The sequence below is a fragment of the Gallus gallus genome, chromosome Z (assembly GCF_016699485.2).
Source record: "Gallus gallus isolate bGalGal1 chromosome Z, bGalGal1.mat.broiler.GRCg7b, whole genome shotgun sequence".
NCBI lineage: Eukaryota > Metazoa > Chordata > Aves > Galliformes > Phasianidae > Gallus > Gallus gallus.
In genome coordinates, this window is record NC_052572.1 from 58,314,919 (window position 1) to 58,333,749 (window position 18,831).

An 18,831-nucleotide genomic window follows, 5' to 3' on the forward strand; every position below is an offset into this window, starting at 1 on the left:
AGAATAAGAAATTATTTTACAAATATATCAATGGTAAGAGAAGAACCAAGGAAAATTTCCATCCTTTGCAGTGGGGAATGTGACCACTGAGGATAAGTAGAAGGCTGAGGTCCTCAATGCCTTCTTTACATCTGCCTTTAATAGGCAGATCAGTTATCCTCAGGGCACTGTATGCCCTGATCTGGAAGTCTGGGACAGTACGCAGAATACACCCTTGGTGATTCAGGTGGAGACAGAGAGCTCCTCTTCCGTCTGGACTGTCACAAGTCCATGGGACTGGATGGGCTCCATCTTAGGGTGCTGAGAGAGCTGGCAGAGGTGATTGCTGAGCCGCTCTCTGCTTTGTCTGTGTTTCTGGTTATTTGGAGAGGTCCTAGAGGATTGGAGGCTTGCTGGTGTGACTCCCATCTACAAGAAGGGCCATAGGGAGGATCCGGGGAACTACAGGCCTGTCAGTCTGACCTTGATACTAGGGAAAGTTATGGAGCAAATCGTCTTGGGTGAGATCACACAGCACATGTGTAGCATTCAGGGGATCAGGCCCAGCCAGCACAGGTTCATGAAAGGCCGGCTGTGCTCGACCAACTTCGTCACATTCTACAACTGGGTGACCATACTGGTAAATGAGGGAAAGGCTGCTGATGTAGTTTACCTAGACTTCAGAAAAGCCTTTGACTCAGTCTCTCACAGTATTCTCCTGGGGAAACTGGCTGCCTGTGGCTCGGACAGATATACTCTCCTTTGGGTAAGCAACTGGCTAGATGGCCATGCCCAATGGGTAGTGGTTAATGGAGTTAAGTCCAGCTGGCGACCTGTTACAAGTGGTGTCCCCCAGGGGTCGATTCTGGGGCCCATCTTGTTTAATATCTTTATTGATGAGGGGATTGAATTTACTCAGTAAGTTTGCAGATGACACCAAGTTGGGATGTAGTGTCGACCTGCCTGAGGGTAGGGAAGCCCTTCAGAGGGATCTAGATAAGCTGTATTGCTGGGCTGAGGTGAGTGGGATGAGGTTCAACAAGACCACGTGCTGGGTCCTGCACTTTGGCCATAATAACCCCATGCAGCCTTATAGGCTTGGTGCTGAGTGGCTGGATGACTGTGAAAAGGAAAGGGACCTGGGGGTGTTGGTCGATGCTTGGCTGAACAAGAGCCAAAAGTGTGCCCAGGTGGCTAAGAGGGCCAGCAGCATCCTGGCCTGTATTAGAAATGGTGTGGCCAGCAGGAGCAGGGAGGTAATCATCCCCCTGTACTCACCACTGGTGAGGCCACACCTTAAATCACAGAATCACAGAATGGCCTGGGTTGCAAGGGACCTCAAGGATCATGAATCTCCAACCCCCATGCCAGACAGGGCCACCAACCTCCCCATTTACTAGACCAGGTTGCCCAGGGCCCCATCCAACCTGGCCTTGAACACCTCCAGGGACGGGGCATCTACAACCTCTCTGGGCAGCCCGTTCCAGAACCTCACCACTCTCCTGGTAAAGAACTTGAAATACTGTGTTCTGTTTTGGGCCCTTCACTACAAGAGAGACATTAAGGCCCTGGAATGTGTCCATAGAAGGGCAATGAAGCTGGTGAGGGGTCTGGAGCCCAGGCCTTATGAGGAGCGGCTGAGGGAGCTGGGATTGTTTAGTCTGGAGAAGAGGAGGCTCAGGAAAGACATCATTGCTCTCTGTAATTACCTGAAGGGAGGTTGTGTTAAGGAGGGTTTTGGCCTCTTCTCCCGGGCAACAAACAGGACCCAAGAAAATGGCTGGAAGTTGTACCAGAAGAGGTTTAGATTAGACAAGGAAAATTTTTTTCTCTCAGAGAGTGGTCAGGCACTGAAATGGCCTGCCCAGGGAGGTGGTGGAGTCGCCATCCCTGGCAGTGTTAAGAGGTGTCTGAATGAGGAGCTATGAGATATGGTTTAGTGGCTTGTGGTAGCAAGGGTAATGGGAAGACGGTTGGACTAGATGATCTTGCAGGTCCTTTCCAACCTTGTGATTCTATGATTCTGTGATTCAGTCATTTCTGTGTCCCTCCTCTGGACTTGTGCCAAAAGGTCCATGTCTCTAAGGCAAACAATGAAAATGCCTCCAGGTGCTGTATTTCCTGATTATTTTTGTTACTCCCGAGAATGATTAAACTTAAAAAAAAATAAATAAAGGAGGGTATTTCACTAATAGTGTAAAGTCCTCGTTCCATTAGTGGGTCACTGAACATTTCCTAACAGAATTTTCCAAAAGCAAAGCTGCAGTTCTAACTTAGGGAAACCAGCCTTAAGCTTGTGGTATGCAGGGTTAAAGAGATAGTAAGAAAATATCACAAAAATTCAGAGAAAGAATGTATTAAATGTGACATCAAGGGCAGTTAAACAGTTTGCTTTTCTTCAAAGTCACTTCCCCAGTTGTGCAAAAAAAAAAAAAAAAGAGTAATCTGGCATGATGGCACTTCTTGGTTATGAGTAATCAACATGCACCTTCAAATTATATAAACCTGCAGTGTTCTCACTGGATGCAAATAAATCTTCACTTCTTTCACACTGTGAGAGGCTGTGGCTTGGAGAGAATATGGACTTTTTGTGACCAACGGGGACTTTGGAGAAACTAATACAATTATGATCTAAGAGAAGAATCCACCTCCTGTGTATTCCAGGAAAGTGCCACCATCCCTGGCATAGAGACCTTCTCAGCAGCATGTCTGCTCCCAGCATGTCTATGCAATGCCAGAAGTCATCTGCAGCATGATGCTCACTGGTTGAATCAGGACAGTGCTGAGAAAGCAAAGGTGCACAGCTGAAAAATAGCTCCTGTCTAGAAGGAGCTGTTGCATGACTGAGATCATTCATGTGGGTATTTCTTAAGTCACCTCTTTTGTTTGGCTTTTGGAAATCAGTATCCAAGCAGGAATTTCAATCATAACTGATAAGCAATTTGCCACTGACCACAGATCCTTTTAATTTTCACCTACTGGGAGTGATATATGTCACTCTGCCCTTCACTGCAGCTTCAAAGAGAATCCTTCCTTCCTAAGAATCCAGATGCACATTTTTCCATCCTCTCTAACAGTCAGAGACAGTACCATATGCACAGAAGCTCTGTTGAAAAAAAAGCAAGGCTAATTGTAAGAACTATGTGAAACATACAACAAAATTGGTCACTTAGAATGTGAAGTTTTCTTTTTTTTTAAACAGAGATCTTGAAAAAGCCTGCAGGTATTTACTGAGTAACATTACAAGTTATGTGCAGCAGCACTGTAATATGCTAATCTGAGATTTCACTGGTTCCCTGCTAGCTGAGTTAATCTAAACATTTCCTACATCAGAATGAGAAAAAATGTCTATACATGAGAGCTCAAAGTTGGACATAAATCTACTAGTTTCTCTTCTCTCCCATCAGCATCAGTTATCCATAGTATCCTCTGCACTTGCAGCAGCTCCAAACACCATTTAGGAGTAGGCAGACCAGCATCATGTTAGATTCTCCTGCTCTGAGATAGGTGACCTTGAAGAGTCATTAAAGCTAATAGCTTAATGCATCATGTGTTTACTTTGGCCAGTAAAAAAAAAAATGCAGAGGGGAAAAAAAACAAAAGGTACTAAAATCTTAAGAAGAGTTCTTAATCTCTCAGCTAGTGAAATGTTGAGATATAGACTTGTGTTATTTCATATGCAGAAGTCTTGTGGTGCCAAAGAGAGGGCTTTTTGGTCTAACCATAACTGATCTCTTCTCTGGTGACAGCGACAGGGCCCGAGGGAACGGCATGGAGCTGTGTCAGGGGAGGGGCAGCTGGGGGTTAGGGAAAGGGTCTGCACCAAAGGGCACGGAACGGGCTGCACAGGGCAGTAGGCACGGCCCCAGTGCTGGAGTTCAAGGAGTGTTTGTACACCACTCTCAGGCACAGGGTTTGATTTTGGGTGGTGTTGTGTAGAGTCAGGAGTTAGACTATCTGGGAGCTCAACATTTAAAAAGAATTATTATATTAGTTGTCTGTCTATGGAACACACTCATGGTGTAGTTGTGGGGTGACTGGAGACTGGCAGCTGACATGTATGGCTGAGCAAGGAGAAATCAGGAGCTTCATGTGCCCCAGAGCTCTCCAAACAGACTTTCCAAGTCAGTCCTTGCCCAGATCACAGGAATCATAGAGATCTTATTTCAGAAAAATGCTCCCAGCTGCTCCACCCAAGAGTGCATAGGGCCTGGAGGCAGCCAGTGTGAGCAGCTCAGGAAGGAGTAGTGAGGTTTGGAGCACACTTTCATCAGAAGAACAAAACCCATCTGTAGAACAAGGCAGCCATAATGGTATGGAGCAGCTGCTGCCATTCATAGCCTCAATGTGGAACTCCAGAGTAGCCTTAAATGCTCTGAGAAGGTGCATTACTGGGCTGCAGTGTCCCAATACTTCCGCACTAATCATTCAGTTCCTATTTGCAGTTTTCTGCCTTGTAGAGAGGATGCCACAGAAATCAGCTGTCTGACACAAATGGTCTTCTACACTGAGGAGCACTCCTTCCCACACAGAGCGGGACTCACTGTACAAGGCAGCATGGCCTCGTATTTCATAATTATGGTACAACAGCCAAGGTTACCCCTGGAGAGACTCCAACTCAGGCTTCAATGAGCTCTGTGAGATGGTGAGTTCAATTTATTTATGTTGTTCTCTAAGTAATCTGCCAAATAAAGTGGTCAGTGATGTGACTCATCTCCTGGTATCTACATGAACACAGATGTAAATAGTGATGTATGTCCAAGGGTACTGAATTTAAAGACCCTTTTCTAAAATTATTATTCCTTGTAGCTACAAACAAGCCAAGGTCAAATATGTCAAGTAGTTTATTTTTAGGTATTATATATCTGTATCTATAAAGCCCAAGAATTATTAGCTGATTTTTATATTATATGCTACAGAGCACTGACCTCAATGCTGCTGTTGATCAAATAAATCATTATTAAGTCTTCTGCATGAAGAGAAATGAGACTATAAAATAGGTATGTAATTACATAGCTGTTGAATAATCTCTTAAATAATCAACACACAACAGGCATGTATACAACTCCCCACAAAATAATATGTACAGCAAAATAGTTGGGATGTAGTATTGTAAGTGCAGCTCAATGTGGCTATAATCTGGCTAAAGCACACAGATGTGCTGATGGCTTTCTGGGCTGTAGAATTGTCACACAAGAGATGATTTGAAACCCCGCAGGAGCCCATCCGGTTCCATACTACAGAGATCACAAGGTGGTGGGTTGGAGGCCAAAACCCTTGCTCCTCAGAACTGTTTCACGAGAAGCAGCAGAGCATGGACTGCAAAGCAGTGGGCAAAGGGCGGACAGCCAAAAATGGTGGTAGAGAGTATTTGATGAATTTAACCCCAGGCATGTTCCTTGCTTAAGCCAATAATGAGGGTTTTGTAGCATATCCACAGATATGATTTGTCAGCATTGCCTAACTGCTTCTGTCATGAATTAAATAACCCTGATGCTCTCATTATCAATTCCTTGATAACATCTGCTGAATAGGAGGTTTTTAAGCAATAAGAAAGATCTAAAGAGTTCGGCAAATGGTTCCATCAGACCACTGTTGTGCTCAGGGTCTGTTTTCTGCATTTTTATTTAAACCAGGTTGAAACACGAGCTACTTTTTTCCCATAGCAGTGCAAGCAGTTGATCTGGCATGCCTCACAGAGCTCTGCTTAGACTTGTTGAGTATGTTATTTGGTACTGTCGAGCACATCATTTAGCAGCAGGGAAAACAAGCACTAGTGAGTACTTTCTGGGAAAATCACTCACATTTTGAGTGCTAACATCAGTGCCTGTCATTAAGCTAGAAGCTGTACTCCTGGCATGTGGGCAGCTGCATGGTAGCTGTGGTTCCTGCCATGGCCATGCAAACTGAGCATGGGAAACACCAACATTATAACTGGTTTGGGGACATGAGCATCAGGGCTAGGACAAGCCAGCCTTTTCTCCTTGGCTGCGCTGTCGGTGCATCCCTTAGCTTGATTACTTCAGCTTCCTTAGGTAGCAAAACCCTGAGGGCTCTCATCTGGCTGGACTTCCCATATGACACATTTCATCAAGTAATCTTCCAGCAGCTAAACACAGGACACAACCTTCAGCAATTGGTCCCAAGCTGTGTTTTGACAAGGGATCAACTCTGAAAAATTGGAACGAAAACCTTACCTTCTATTGCATCCATCATGTGCAAAATCTCAAGGTTAGTAATACAATTTCCCTCACATTCTTATCGCCACAGCAAATTGGTGACATAAATGTATAATGCTCTAAGAGCAGGGATATCAAATGGACACAGAACACTTTAAATTAGAAAGTAATTTGAGAGAAGCCAGTCTGCAATATTGTGCAGTGCATGGATTTGGCTTGCGTAAAATTGTGTAATTGCAGTTTTTCCCCTTTTACTCAGTAAGCTTCAGTCTTGTTTGCAAAGATAAATAAACACTTGTGAGCACTCTAACTAGCTTGTTCTGCCTGTCTGAAGCTTGAAAAGCCTCTCAAAATGAAGGTGCAAATAGGGATAACCAAAAAGGCTAGGCAAAGCAAATCTCAGAGGAGTCAAACACTTCTGTACATTTAAAGTCTGGACTCGAGTGCTCATCTGTATAGAGTTCCAGGAAATGTTTTTGCCATGGTTGCTGCTCTGTCCACTGCTGCCTGAAGCCCAAAGCTCACCCTTTGCGGTGTGCAGCAGAAGGCTGGTGCTCAGGTGACAGATCCAGCAGTTTCAGGTGGACTTTAATGATGCCCTCAATCCATTTTAGACATTTTTCAGAGCAGTATGCTGTCTCTGCTGAGATAAATTTATGTTCCTATATCTTAATAAAACTGCCAGAACCAACATGGAGTGGAACTGGGGCTTATTTCCCAGAGAAAAGTCTGGTTTCAAACCCTGGATCAAAGATCCTGCTCTTGTCTGGCTGAATTGTCTCTATGAAGAGGATGTCAGCAGCAATGGCCACAGCTGCAGGGCCATGCCTGACATAGAAATGAGAAGTGAGTCCCTGCCTCCCCAGGCTGCCAGTCCTGCAGATGTGTATGTTTTAAGCCCAGAAAGCTAACTATATCCTGAAACTCATAGCCAAAAAAAGTCTCGTTTACCAGGAGGAAATTTGACTCCTAGTGTGTCAGATAAAACCTTCTCAAAGTTAGTATGCTTGTGTCAGTATTGTCAAAACCAGCAATTTGGGTCCAAAAATGTCTAAGTGTCTCCAATACTGTAACAACCTTTACAGCTGTATAAGAAGAATTAATTTGCTAATGAGAAATCTGAATAAATAAGCATAACATACTGTGTCTATCTGTAGAGTATTATCTCTCCATTTTTCCATGTGAAAGCCGGTGGTAAAGGGTTTCAGGAATTCTGGATCTGGAGTCGGTGCTACATGGGCAGCACATGCTTAGGCAACTGCAGATTAGTGTATAAACCTCTTAGTTCAAAAAACAGACTTTAAATTCATAGCGACTAACAGAGCTTCAGAGTATAACTTCTTGCAACAGTCACACCAAACTGTACCCTGAAAGACTGAAAGTCTGAGGAAAGCCATGGGCTGAACACCACTGAAGGACAATACTGTAGCCTGAAATTGGTAGTTTCTTCTCCCTTTTTCTTTTGAAACATGAATGTTAAACCTTCACAGCCAGAGCTCCAGAAAGCAATTGCTGAGGAAACCAGGGTAACACCAAACCCAACCTCCCTAGCAGTCGGCAGCCACTTTGCAAGAAAACCAGCAACACAAAAACCACAGACACACCTGCCTTTAAACTCACATAAGTCCTACCCCTTGGCAGTGCACAAAATACCTCACGATGAGATCTGAAAGTCACGCAGACTTGCCTTCTTAGCATGTTGAAGCAGGAGCAGGAGGGCAGTGGGGTCACCGTCCTGGCTCGGCGCTGGCTGCTGCTGCTGGTGCATTGTGTTTGCTGTGGTCTCTAGGAAACCTGGATTCTGTTCCAAGGAGGAGGTGAGACAAGGGCCAGTTTCTGGGTTGCTCCTGCATATCCCATCCAAACCACTCCGCTCAAGCGAAGGTCTTGTGTGGAGTCTGTGTGGTGAGCTTGCAAGGAATGCGGTGAGATGCAAAGTGCAAGGGCCGGGCTGTGCACATCGCACATCTTCTCAGCACCTGGGATGCAGAGGTGGGTTAGATAGGAACAGATCTCAGCAACAGTGATCAGATAATTGTATCTGGAAGCTCTCTACATATCAGTGAAATCGTCTGGTGTTTTACTTGTGTTATGCAGTGTGTATGTGCAGGATACAAAACAGGACTGATCGTGTCAAGATGCAAAACGCGAAACGACAGTCGCTTCCTTTTTGTGGATGCTTTTGCAAATAGGAAATGACTGTGATTTTTTACAAACATATGTCAGAAGCAAGAGCTGAATATGTAAGAAGCTGAAAAACCCTTGAGGAAATATCTCTGTACACTGGCAATAGTTTAGATCAGTTTAAACCTTTTTTTGACATTCAAAAGCATCATGCAGCGACAGCTGGGTGACTTCAGCAGGGCAGCCAAGGCAGTTCTGCAACTCCCCTATGAGTAAAGGTGGAGAGATCTAGGGCTGTTCAGCCTGGAGAAGAGAAGACTGAGAGGGGATCTTATCAATGCTCATAAATATCTAATGAGGGCTGACAAGAGGTTGGGGTCAGGCTCTTTTTGGTGGTGCTCAGTGACAGGACAGCAACAGTCACAATCTAGAACACAGCAATTTCCATCTGAACATGAGGAAACAATTCTTTACTGTGAGGGTGGCAGAACTCTGGAACAGGCTGCTTGGGGAGACTGGAGTCTCCTTCTCCGGAAATATTCAAAACCCTCCTAGATGCTTTCCTGTGCAACCTTCTGTGGGGAACCTGCTTTACCAGGAGACTGGACTTGGTGATCTCCAGAGGTCCCTTCCAACCCCTACCGTTCTGTGAAATTAATGGCATTTTGCCATTAATTTGGATAGAAATGAACAAATTCCAGAAAACACCACAACTGATTACTTCAAACTTGTCCCATGTTGTCTCATGGAGCTCCTTTCCTTCGTGCAAAACACAACCTTCCAGAAGGTTCAGAAGGAGAACTCCATGTGCTCTTTGTCTGTTGCTGATGGAAAGGAACGTCATAGAAGTGTGGATATTGCCTAATTTACCAAGAAATCTGAAGGCTAGCTGTTATAACAAACTCAGATTCATTAAGTACCAAAATTTGCAGTAGGAGTTGTTGAAAAGAAAATATGGCAGAAAACTGAATTAATCATCAATTTAAAATAAATGAAGCATGTCATGCTTTAAACAAGGTGTTTAAGTTACTTGTGTACATTTTCCAGTACATATTTATAGACTTTTTGTGCTCCTAGACAGCTAATAGAAGACTAACCCATTTCTCAGGCAGGAAATATACGTGTATAGAGTCATAGAATCACTCAGGTTGGAAAAGACCTTAGAGATCATCAAGTCCAAGAACAACCTAACCATACTACCCTAACTTTAACAACCCTCCGCTAAATCATGTCCCTGAGCACCACATCCAAATGGTTTTTAAACACATCCAGGGATGGTGACTCATCCACCTCCCTGGGGAGCCTATTCCAATGCTTAACCACCCTTTTAGTATATCCAACCTAAACCTCCCCTGGCACAACTTGAGGCCATTTCCCCTCATCCTGTCACCTGTCACTAGTGAGAAGCGACCAACCCCGCTCTTGCTGTAAGCACCTTTCAGATATTGGAAGAGAGCAATAAGGTCTCCCCTCAGCCTCCTCTTCCCCAGACTAAACAGCCCCAGTTCCCTCAGCCTCTCCTCATAGGGCGTATTCTCCAAGCCCTTCACAAGCCTTGTTGCCCTTCTTTGGACCTGCTCCAAAACCTCGATGTCTTTTCTGTATTGAAGTGCCCAAAACTGAACACAGTACTCAAGGTGAGGCCTCACCAGTGCCAAGTACAGGGGCAGGATGACTTCCCTAGTCCTGCTCACCACACCACACCTGATCCAAGCCAGGATGCCATTGGCCTTCTTGGCCTCCTGGGCACACTGGTGTATCATATTCAGCCAACTGACCATCCATCAGTGCACCAAGGTCTCTTTCCATCAGGCAGCTTTCCAGCCACTCCTCCCCAAGCCTGTAGGGTTGCCTGAGGTTGTTGTGACCAAAATGCAGGACCCGACACTTGGCCCTATTGAAACTCATACAGTTTGCCTTGGGCCATCAATCCAGCCTCTCTCTCTCTCTCTATATATATACTATATAGAGAGAGAGGTTCCTTTCGCAGTAACATCACCTTGCAGGGGCATAATAAGAATAGTCAGTAATGAGATAAGATTGACAAGAGAAAAGCCCTTACAGCAATCATCTTAAAAACTAGGAAAGAGAATAGAAATTATTAATTTCAATCAGTGGCTCACATTTAATTTCTTAGCACGTTTCATTTCTTTCTTTGCCTCTTAGAAAAGTAGGAAGTGGAGTTGTTTTTCTTTTCATATGGAGTAAATTTGAGCGTTATTACCAGCCCTGAGAAACTCTGTCTTGGTAGGAAAACAATAACAGCATCAACAAAATAAAGTCACCAGTTAGAGAAAACTAGGCAAAAGGATTTTGAGGGGGAGGATTTTTTTTTTTTTTTTTTTTTTTTTTTTTGGATTCCAAAACTGAAAAACTGAACATATTTATATAATGTGGCAATAACTGTTGTTTTCTAGATTTTGGTCAGGGAATGAGCTTGAGAAGTATTAGCTGATCCACAAACACAAAAATATTAAACTGAAAGGCCGGTGAATTACATTGAAAAATATAGACAAAATATTATCTCTCTAAATTGACTTGCAAGTAGCTGTAAATATATAGTTGTTAGTTGTTAAAATATATTGTTGCTAAAACACCATCTTGTAAAAACAGATAAAAAATCAGACTTCTACTGGAGATTTTTCATAGCCCCTCTCAGGAAGTGGCAGAATGTACTGTAACAAATGCTTAATTTAAATGTATATACATTTGCAAATATTTAAATTCTGCAGTGTTAACTGTCAGTATCTGGGTATTATGTGACAGATCAGACTATCCTGAAGCAGGCAAGATAAAAGACAAAGGTGTAGAGTCATTGGTATCTTAATGTAGTGACAAAACCCATTGGCAGATTGGCACACAAAGTGCAGGTTGGGCAAGTATTTCCCTGTGCTTCCTGCAGACCAGCCAGGGGTGCTGACCTTTTAAAGACAAAATTAGAGATCTGGAAGGACCACTAGATATGGGGCTGATGCAGAAAAGTAGCTTGTGACATGGCGTTTAAAATCTTACAAAGCTCTTACTCTCAATCCTTTGTTGCATCTCTGAGTAGCTCTATTCACCTCTTCACAGTGGATAGGAAGAAACAGAAGGGAAGTAGAAGCACACCAGTATCGTTTATAGCAGTGATATATGACAAGCAGTCAGTGGGTTGGTTTATAAAGGCCTGCCCACAGGTTTGGCTTGCTGTCAGCCTAGGGAGCATGAGAGCAAATGGGTTTCTTATGTCTGCCCATACAGTCCTCCTGCAGAGCAGCCGTTGTTTTCCGCCAGCCTAGCACTGGGATGAGGAGCGATTGTCACGGAGCATGCAACAAGATATGTGTGCAGACAGATGGGTTCCCACATATTTTGTACCTCAGACAGCTCGCAGGACCTGACAGAATGCACAATAGCCGTGTATTCCTTGAGGCAGCCCTTCGGTGCTATGTTTAGTATCAGGATGAGCAGATGGGCTGCTCACACTGCATGCGGACACACTGGGTTCCCTCAGTAGGAAAATAAAGCATAACTTGTCTAGACAGGGTTTAAATGGAGGCAGGGAAGATTCTTCTGAAAGAGTTGCTTGGGTTTTCCCATTCTGTATTTCTGTACTGAGAGGAGAGGGGAGGAGATGGGAGAGGAGGAGAGAGGAGAAGGGGAGTCTACTGGTGGCAACTGGCTGTGTCCCAGTGAGTGACTATGAGCTGCTTCAGCCCCATGCTTCCACAGCCAGCAGGAGCCCACCAGCATCAGCACTAGCAGTGGTGGTAAGGACCCTGGAGTAACCTTAGGAGGAAAGATCAGAGGGAATCACTCGTATGAGAATCACTGGAGTACAGACTGCAATTAAGGGCTGGAGATACAAAATCCTGCAGATTCTTTCTTTCTTTTTTTAAATCAAATTGCATCTGAATGGCATCAAGCTTTCAACCATTCCAAAGGAAGAAGTTGCTTTTGGTTTCAGTTACAAGTGGGCTATTACTGTAGATCTACTTTGTGAACTCAAGCTTTATTCTTTTTTTTTTTTTTCACCTTCTGAATGCCATTAAAATAACTGCTGTTTTTATCTCAAGGTTAAGTATGACAATTCCTGCTTCTTTAAGCAAAAATCATGACAATTTATTGTAACTGAACACACTGAGCTAAACAGATATGTATAACAAGAATACAAAAATGGAGTGTCAGTGGGAGAAAAGATGATACTATAGCAGATTGCATGCGTGTGTATACATATTCAAACAGTGTAAAATGCAAAATTTTGGAGTGTTAAGCACTAAAACATTTACAGGACAAAGACAAAAGGATAATAACAATGTTCCCATGTGTAAGAGTATGGGTCAAGTGTGATGGGTTGTTTTATGATTTTTCATTTGTTGAATGATTAGACTGTTATTCCATTTAGATTTTAGGGGTTGTTATCTGAAGGATATTATTAGATCTATATAAGTAGGAGACGTAGGAAGCTTCAATTATCTTTGCTGGCCATGTGGTCATAATATTTTCCAGTGATGAGCACTACAGAAGTATTTATTAAATTCAGTGAATTAAATTAAACACAGTAGCATACCTAACACAGCACAATAATTGAGTACTATTACAAAAGACTCTTGGAAAGATATAACTGTTTCATCCGATGATTAAATTACGTAGATACTTTCATTGCATATAAAATGTGGTAAAGCCCAGCTTTGACTACACACAGGATAACGTAACCAGCAAATCAAATTTTTCTAATGCTTTTTGTCTTTGGTAGGAGTAAAGTGCACTTTGTAAGCAGTATAAGTAACTTGACTTTATAACTGTGCTTTGGTCACCTCCTTGACTCCTCCAACGGGGATTGTTTGCCTAAGATTGGTTACATGTTACTGTCAGGGAAATATCTTCTTACATTTCCATTTATTTATATATACCTGCATAGCTTCATTGGGACTGTGTCTTTCGCAGACATCAGTAATTCTCTTCTGCTTCTCTGAGTATATATTTTTTCCTCTTACCTCCAGTCACTATGAAGGTTTTGTAAATTATCCTTGACAATATAAAACATGAGCAAAACCTATTTCTTGATAGTATGAGTGGAGCCGCAAATGTTTAATTTTTCTGTAGAAATACAAAATTACTAACTAATTAATTAAGGCTCCATCTATTTTTAACACTTTTATCTTGATGCTAGGTTATTTATTAAAAGATAGCTCAACAATTTAATGTAATGATCTAAAAAAAGAGCAAATATATATGGGGCTATCTGTCAAGCCGTTAGATCACCCATGTCTTCTATTGCCTTCTAGATGACAGTGTTGAGCCTGCTGTAGATGGGCAGAAAAATAATTTTTACACTATTTCTGTCAATTCAAATCTCTTCTGCTTGCCACTTGAGATAAAGATAATGAGAAAGAAGATTCCTTTTGCAGAAAGAAAGCAAAATATGCTTTTTTTTTTTTTTTGTCTCTTTTGGATTCTTTCTAAGTATGCTCTTCTGTAGCATATACTCCTATCCTACATATATCTTACAGGTATGAATGCACTTTCCTAGGTTCATGTATTTCTGCAACAAGAAAAGATGATGAAAGATACTTAATATTAGCAGCTCAAATGCTGTTGAAACAAAAAACTGTTGTTGCCAGTAATACAAGAGTTATCTCATGGTATAATTTTAACAATGATTTATCAATCTCTATTTGAATGAGTATGTTGTTGACACATTAAGCTCAAAGTCTAAAGTTTAGCAAAGTGGTTAAAACCTATAACAGAAATGGCCACACAACTCAAAAAATAAGCCATCCGTTCTACAATTTCCATTTCTGTACAAAATCATGTGTTGTTTCAGCCTATTCTTAGATATGGAAAGTTTTATGAAACCAAGCCCAGCATAGTGAGCTTCAGTTCTTTCAGAAAAATAAATTCCTCACCACCTACTTGTCCTCAACAGCAGCAGGCTAGACCAGGAGGGATGATATCAGCCCCCAAGTGGTGGGACCTGCTCATGTTTGTTTGCATGAGGATCTCTTGCTATCAAGGCACTGTCTGTTTTAACTAAAATATTGTTTTGAATCCTAAACAACTGAAGATTTGATACTTAGTTTTTATTGTTAGAATGCTGCCATAATTATTTTAGAAATGTGTAGCTTACAATGATTGAGTCAGGTTCCCATCTTTGATCAGTACTTAAATTCATCTCTGTTTAATTTCTTTGAGCAATTCAGTACAAGTAGAAGTACAAATCATAATGCAGAATAACTGTCTTGGTAGTCATGGAAGAGAGCAATTAACATAGTTTAAAGCTTGGGGTAACAAAAAAATCCTCTCCACAGAAGGGAAGAATGAGATGTAGACATGTTCCTCTGAAGTGTCTTAAGACTTCCAATACAAATGTTAAAATTAAAGAGACATTTTTATTTGTGGAGAAACAGCAGGAGTTGGCTCAGGGAATCTTGCAATGTAATTGAAGAAAACAATTTGGCTCAGAGCTTATAGCAGAAATAAAATACACTTGGTTCAAATATTTTTCAATCAAAAATATGGAATGTTTTGTTGCCAACAGAGTAAACCAAAATTGATGAAAACTAGCAGAGGATACAGGATGAAAAGGAGCACAAGGAAAGATGAAAGACAGAAGAACCAAGGAGCACTGCCTAGACCCTAACAATGTGAGAAGCTGCAAAAGATAAGGTGAATTTACCCACTGCCATGATGTTGGATGGAAATAGGATTAAGACGTCTAAATCCCTCCCTGTTCCAGAACAAGAAAGTACTTGAGTAAGACATGGGTATACATGTCTTTTAGGAGATACTGCTGAGTGCATGGATTTCACCTTGGCATACCACTTACAGTTCACTTTTTTAGATGAACAAAGTGGCACTTAACAAGTATTGTTTCATATTACCATGAGACTTCTGCAAGGCATTGCTGCACTTAGAATTATTGCTTCTGAATATTGCTGGTCTTTTTAAACTGGAATTGAAATTAATGAAAAATCCTGAAGATGTAAAATAATGTTCTTTATCATAAAACAAAGCAAAACAAACAAACAAACAAACAAAAAAAAAAACCAACACCACTATACCACAGTGTATGTAATAAATATAGTAATATTTAATTATTCTAATGACAGGACACCTCCGTTACAGTACTTCGAACATTCAAGTCCTTGTCAATGATAGATCATTGGTTTATGAAAATGAAAAGGACCTGTTTAAAATGTGTATAGTCAATTCAGATGGACGTGTTCACGACTAATTCTTTCTGATTACTAAATAAACGTCTCAGAAGACATTTTCCTCAAGCCTGGAGAAATCGATGGTTGATTCCTCCAGACTTTTGAAGGTTGCTGTGCTTGTGTCCTATTCCATCTGTTTCTTCCATGAGGTTAAACAAGATGTAGCCAGAGGCAGATAGAAACCTCCCTTGCTGTTCACGAAGGACAGATGTGTGCTCACCACAGCGCCTCTGACCTTACTGTTCACCTAAGCAGCGGTGGGACATCTGAAGGAGCCTTAATTCCTGATGCAAAATACAACAGAGAGAGGTGCATTATTTTTTCCTACCTGATAGTGACTTCCAAAGCTGTGATGATTATAAACATTGTCTTTCTTCAAATCAAACATTAATTTATTCCAGGCACAAAATGACTTACAATGCCTTTTAGTGTTTTAGCAACTCTTTATCATTTTATATTTATATATTTTATATAAGGGATTTATTTAGGGCTGGATTCGCTCTTTTTATGGCTTCTGTATGCTGCCGCAAGCCACATGGTGTCAGGCAATGGTCCACACATTTATACGGATACTGAATATGGTTATCTTTCTATATCTAACGAGACAGTGAGCACTGTTGTGCATATTCACTAGGGAAAATAGGTCCTGCATTAAAATGTCATTTATCATATTATTAATGCAGATGAATGCTTGAAGATGTCTAAGAAGGTTTCATCAGCAGCAGGAAGAGAGAAGGCACAGAAAAAAATCACCAGAAATTCCTCCAGAAAATTGCTTCTTATACTGTCCTCTAGATTGGCTTAACCCTGAAGTGCAGGTTGACCTGAATTCAGCTATGAGAAATGTCATTTTGACTTAGTCCAAACAGAAATCATCCTGCCTGCTACCCACACCCAGCCGAGCTGCGCAGTCTGGAGGTCTGGGTGGGTGGCAAACCATGGAGGCCTCTGCAAGGAAGTGGCACTTGTAGATAATCCCTTGTGAATTCTCATTACACAAATTGCAAAGTGGTGGTGATGACAGATGTGGACAACGGGCTTTCTCAGCGTGTGACAGCCTGTCTGCATTCAGTGAGCCAAGCTCCAGCCATCCCTACACATACTGCTGATCTCAGCTGAGTGTTGAGGTGCTGTTTTGTGTGGGAGAGATGTGGATGTGCTGCAGAATGATTTTTGTAGCAGTGAATTTACTAATGCACAGAATAGACTCCTTTTACAACACAATGCACTCAATATTTCTGACGAAGTGCTGCCAGTTTCTTGATAGTCGAGCCATCAACTTTTGGACAAAATAATTGCTGGCAATATTTTGTGATTACTCATTGTTTTCCACCTGCCTCTGAAAGAGTGAATTAATTAAGTTTCTCAACAGCCATATGAAGCAAGTGTTACATTAATTAAAACACGCATGGCTCTGGAGAACCTACTGTCCATCCAAGAAGTCATACTTTAGCCAAATAAAATGCAAGTCAGCTTTCTGGTGCAGTGTTGAAACCAAATGAGAAATGCATCTGCGTACCAAACTGTTACAGTGCTCAAAGTGAAAGTCAGATAATCACATTTTATGGGCTCTGCTCCACATTGTTGTTTTCCATTGGAAATCTATACCAATAACAAGACAATAGAAAGAACAACCCAGATAGAGCTACTGCAAGCCTCTAAATAATTACAGACTTTAGGTACACATAGGGTTTTCTTTTTGAAACTGATTAATCAGTCATTCCTAATTTAAGAATAAAAATTACGTATGCCACATGGAGTATGAACTTCACAAGATGTCACTTTATTCTTTGGTATAAAATTATTGTCTCTGCAATAGGTGGGCTGATTAGTCTTGGCAATTATCAGATGAGGGTCATTACAAAGGAGAAGTATTTAAGCACTGCAATCCTTGTGACTGCCAATCAGATACCTTATCTTTATTAATTTGTATTGTATCTTTGTTAAATGGTGTAAGCCAGCTGAATAACCTGCCAAGGGAATTCTTCAGAGAGGAAAGATGCTAGTCTATACCACTTTCCTCAGATATTTTGGGTTAGTATTACACTGAGCAGTATTACCACGAACCCAACAGATCTGAGATGGAAGATGCGGAAAATACCATTTACTTAGAGCCCTGTGATTCAGAAGTGTTAGTATGAATATCCACCCAACCCATATTGCAGCACCAAGAAAGGAAAAGAAAATCAACACAGAGCGTCCCGCTGTCCTGCAGTTATTCTGGGACTTCAGTGCCGATGATGCTTAGATGCCTAGTAAAGATGCCGTCACTGCTAATATCGGGGGGCATATGTACAAGGTTTTTCTTACAAACACTGACTAGCAGTGTGATTGCACTTAAGTGAAGATGACACAGTCTGTAGGTGTCCCACGCAAACATGGGCATGTTGGTCCAGCGTTGTGCTGGGACACTCATGGACATTCAGAACATCCTGCAGTCTTAAGGTGGAGCAGGGGCTGCTCAGCCTCCAAGGCTATATAGCTCCATGTAGCTTAGCTTCCTTTGTTGTGAAGTCATTTTTAGTTTTTCTAAAATTCTTCTGAGTGATTTCTATATTTGCCAGTATATAGATGAACGTCTCAAAGTCAGATAATCAGGCATGCATACTGTGGTGTCTCTGCACATAATTATGTGTAAACCAACTGCAATTCCAACGTGAAAAGTCTAAAAAATGATCATTGAAGTAGTTCCACGTGATCCCTACTAGCAGTTATTTGTACATGTATTTTAAATATAGTTGAAAATTTTCTTAATGAATTTGTTTCGCAGACTGCAATCTCCATTTCAGGGATGCATTATACATCAACTTATTTCCAGCAATATTCAATACATGTGTTAGCCCTTTTGATTTGCTCAAAAATTTTCACAATTTTTTGGAAAAAATAATAATTTTTCTATACATAATTAACTCCTTGAGCAGCAATTGACACTGCTCCTTTGATGAAAAATACATAAATACAGCTCATTACAAATGACAAACCATTCAATCTAATTCTTTATTTGCCACCAATGAGTGCATTTCTCATGGATACTTCCAAGTCAGAAGAAAAAATAACAAAGACAATAAAGAACATTTTGTCACAAGTAATAAGCAAATTAAATGTCTTCTGAAAAAATTGTCTTTAAATATCTATGTACCATACGCAAGCAAGGAAACGTGCAAGTGTTGCTTAGATAAATTTTACCTTTATATTCTTCATCATAATACTCCCCAAAGTGTTTTAACACATTAAACTTTTTAAATCTGCCACTCAGAGCTAGAATTTGATATGACAGACTGTAGGACTGAATCAGACAGGATTTTTTATTTCAGTTGAAATGAAAAGGCAAAGACATCCCTGAAGAAAGCAAA

The 18,831-nt window shown here is 41.4% G+C and overlaps 1 protein-coding gene and 1 long non-coding RNA gene across 2 annotated transcripts in view; one reads left to right on the plus strand and one right to left on the minus strand.

Annotated features, from left to right (window-relative positions):
* The window catches only part of FAM81B (family with sequence similarity 81 member B), a 34,269-nt gene extending 26,347 nt beyond the window's left edge, over positions 1-7,922 (minus strand). The window contains exon 1 of the mRNA XM_015280531.4: positions 7,846-7,922. Within this exon, the coding sequence (XP_015136017.3) occupies positions 7,846-7,856 (11 nt within the window). The 5' untranslated portion in view covers positions 7,857-7,922. The remainder of the gene's footprint in view (positions 1-7,845) is intronic.
* A 32-nt stretch (positions 7,923-7,954) lies between these two features.
* On the plus strand, positions 7,955-17,235 carry LOC107052360. The gene is made up of 4 exons (XR_005842674.2): positions 7,955-8,150; positions 14,803-14,930; positions 15,628-15,787; positions 16,162-17,235. It is a non-coding gene; the product is annotated as an uncharacterized LOC107052360 (long non-coding RNA).
* The last annotated feature ends 1,596 nt before the right edge of the window (positions 17,236-18,831 follow it).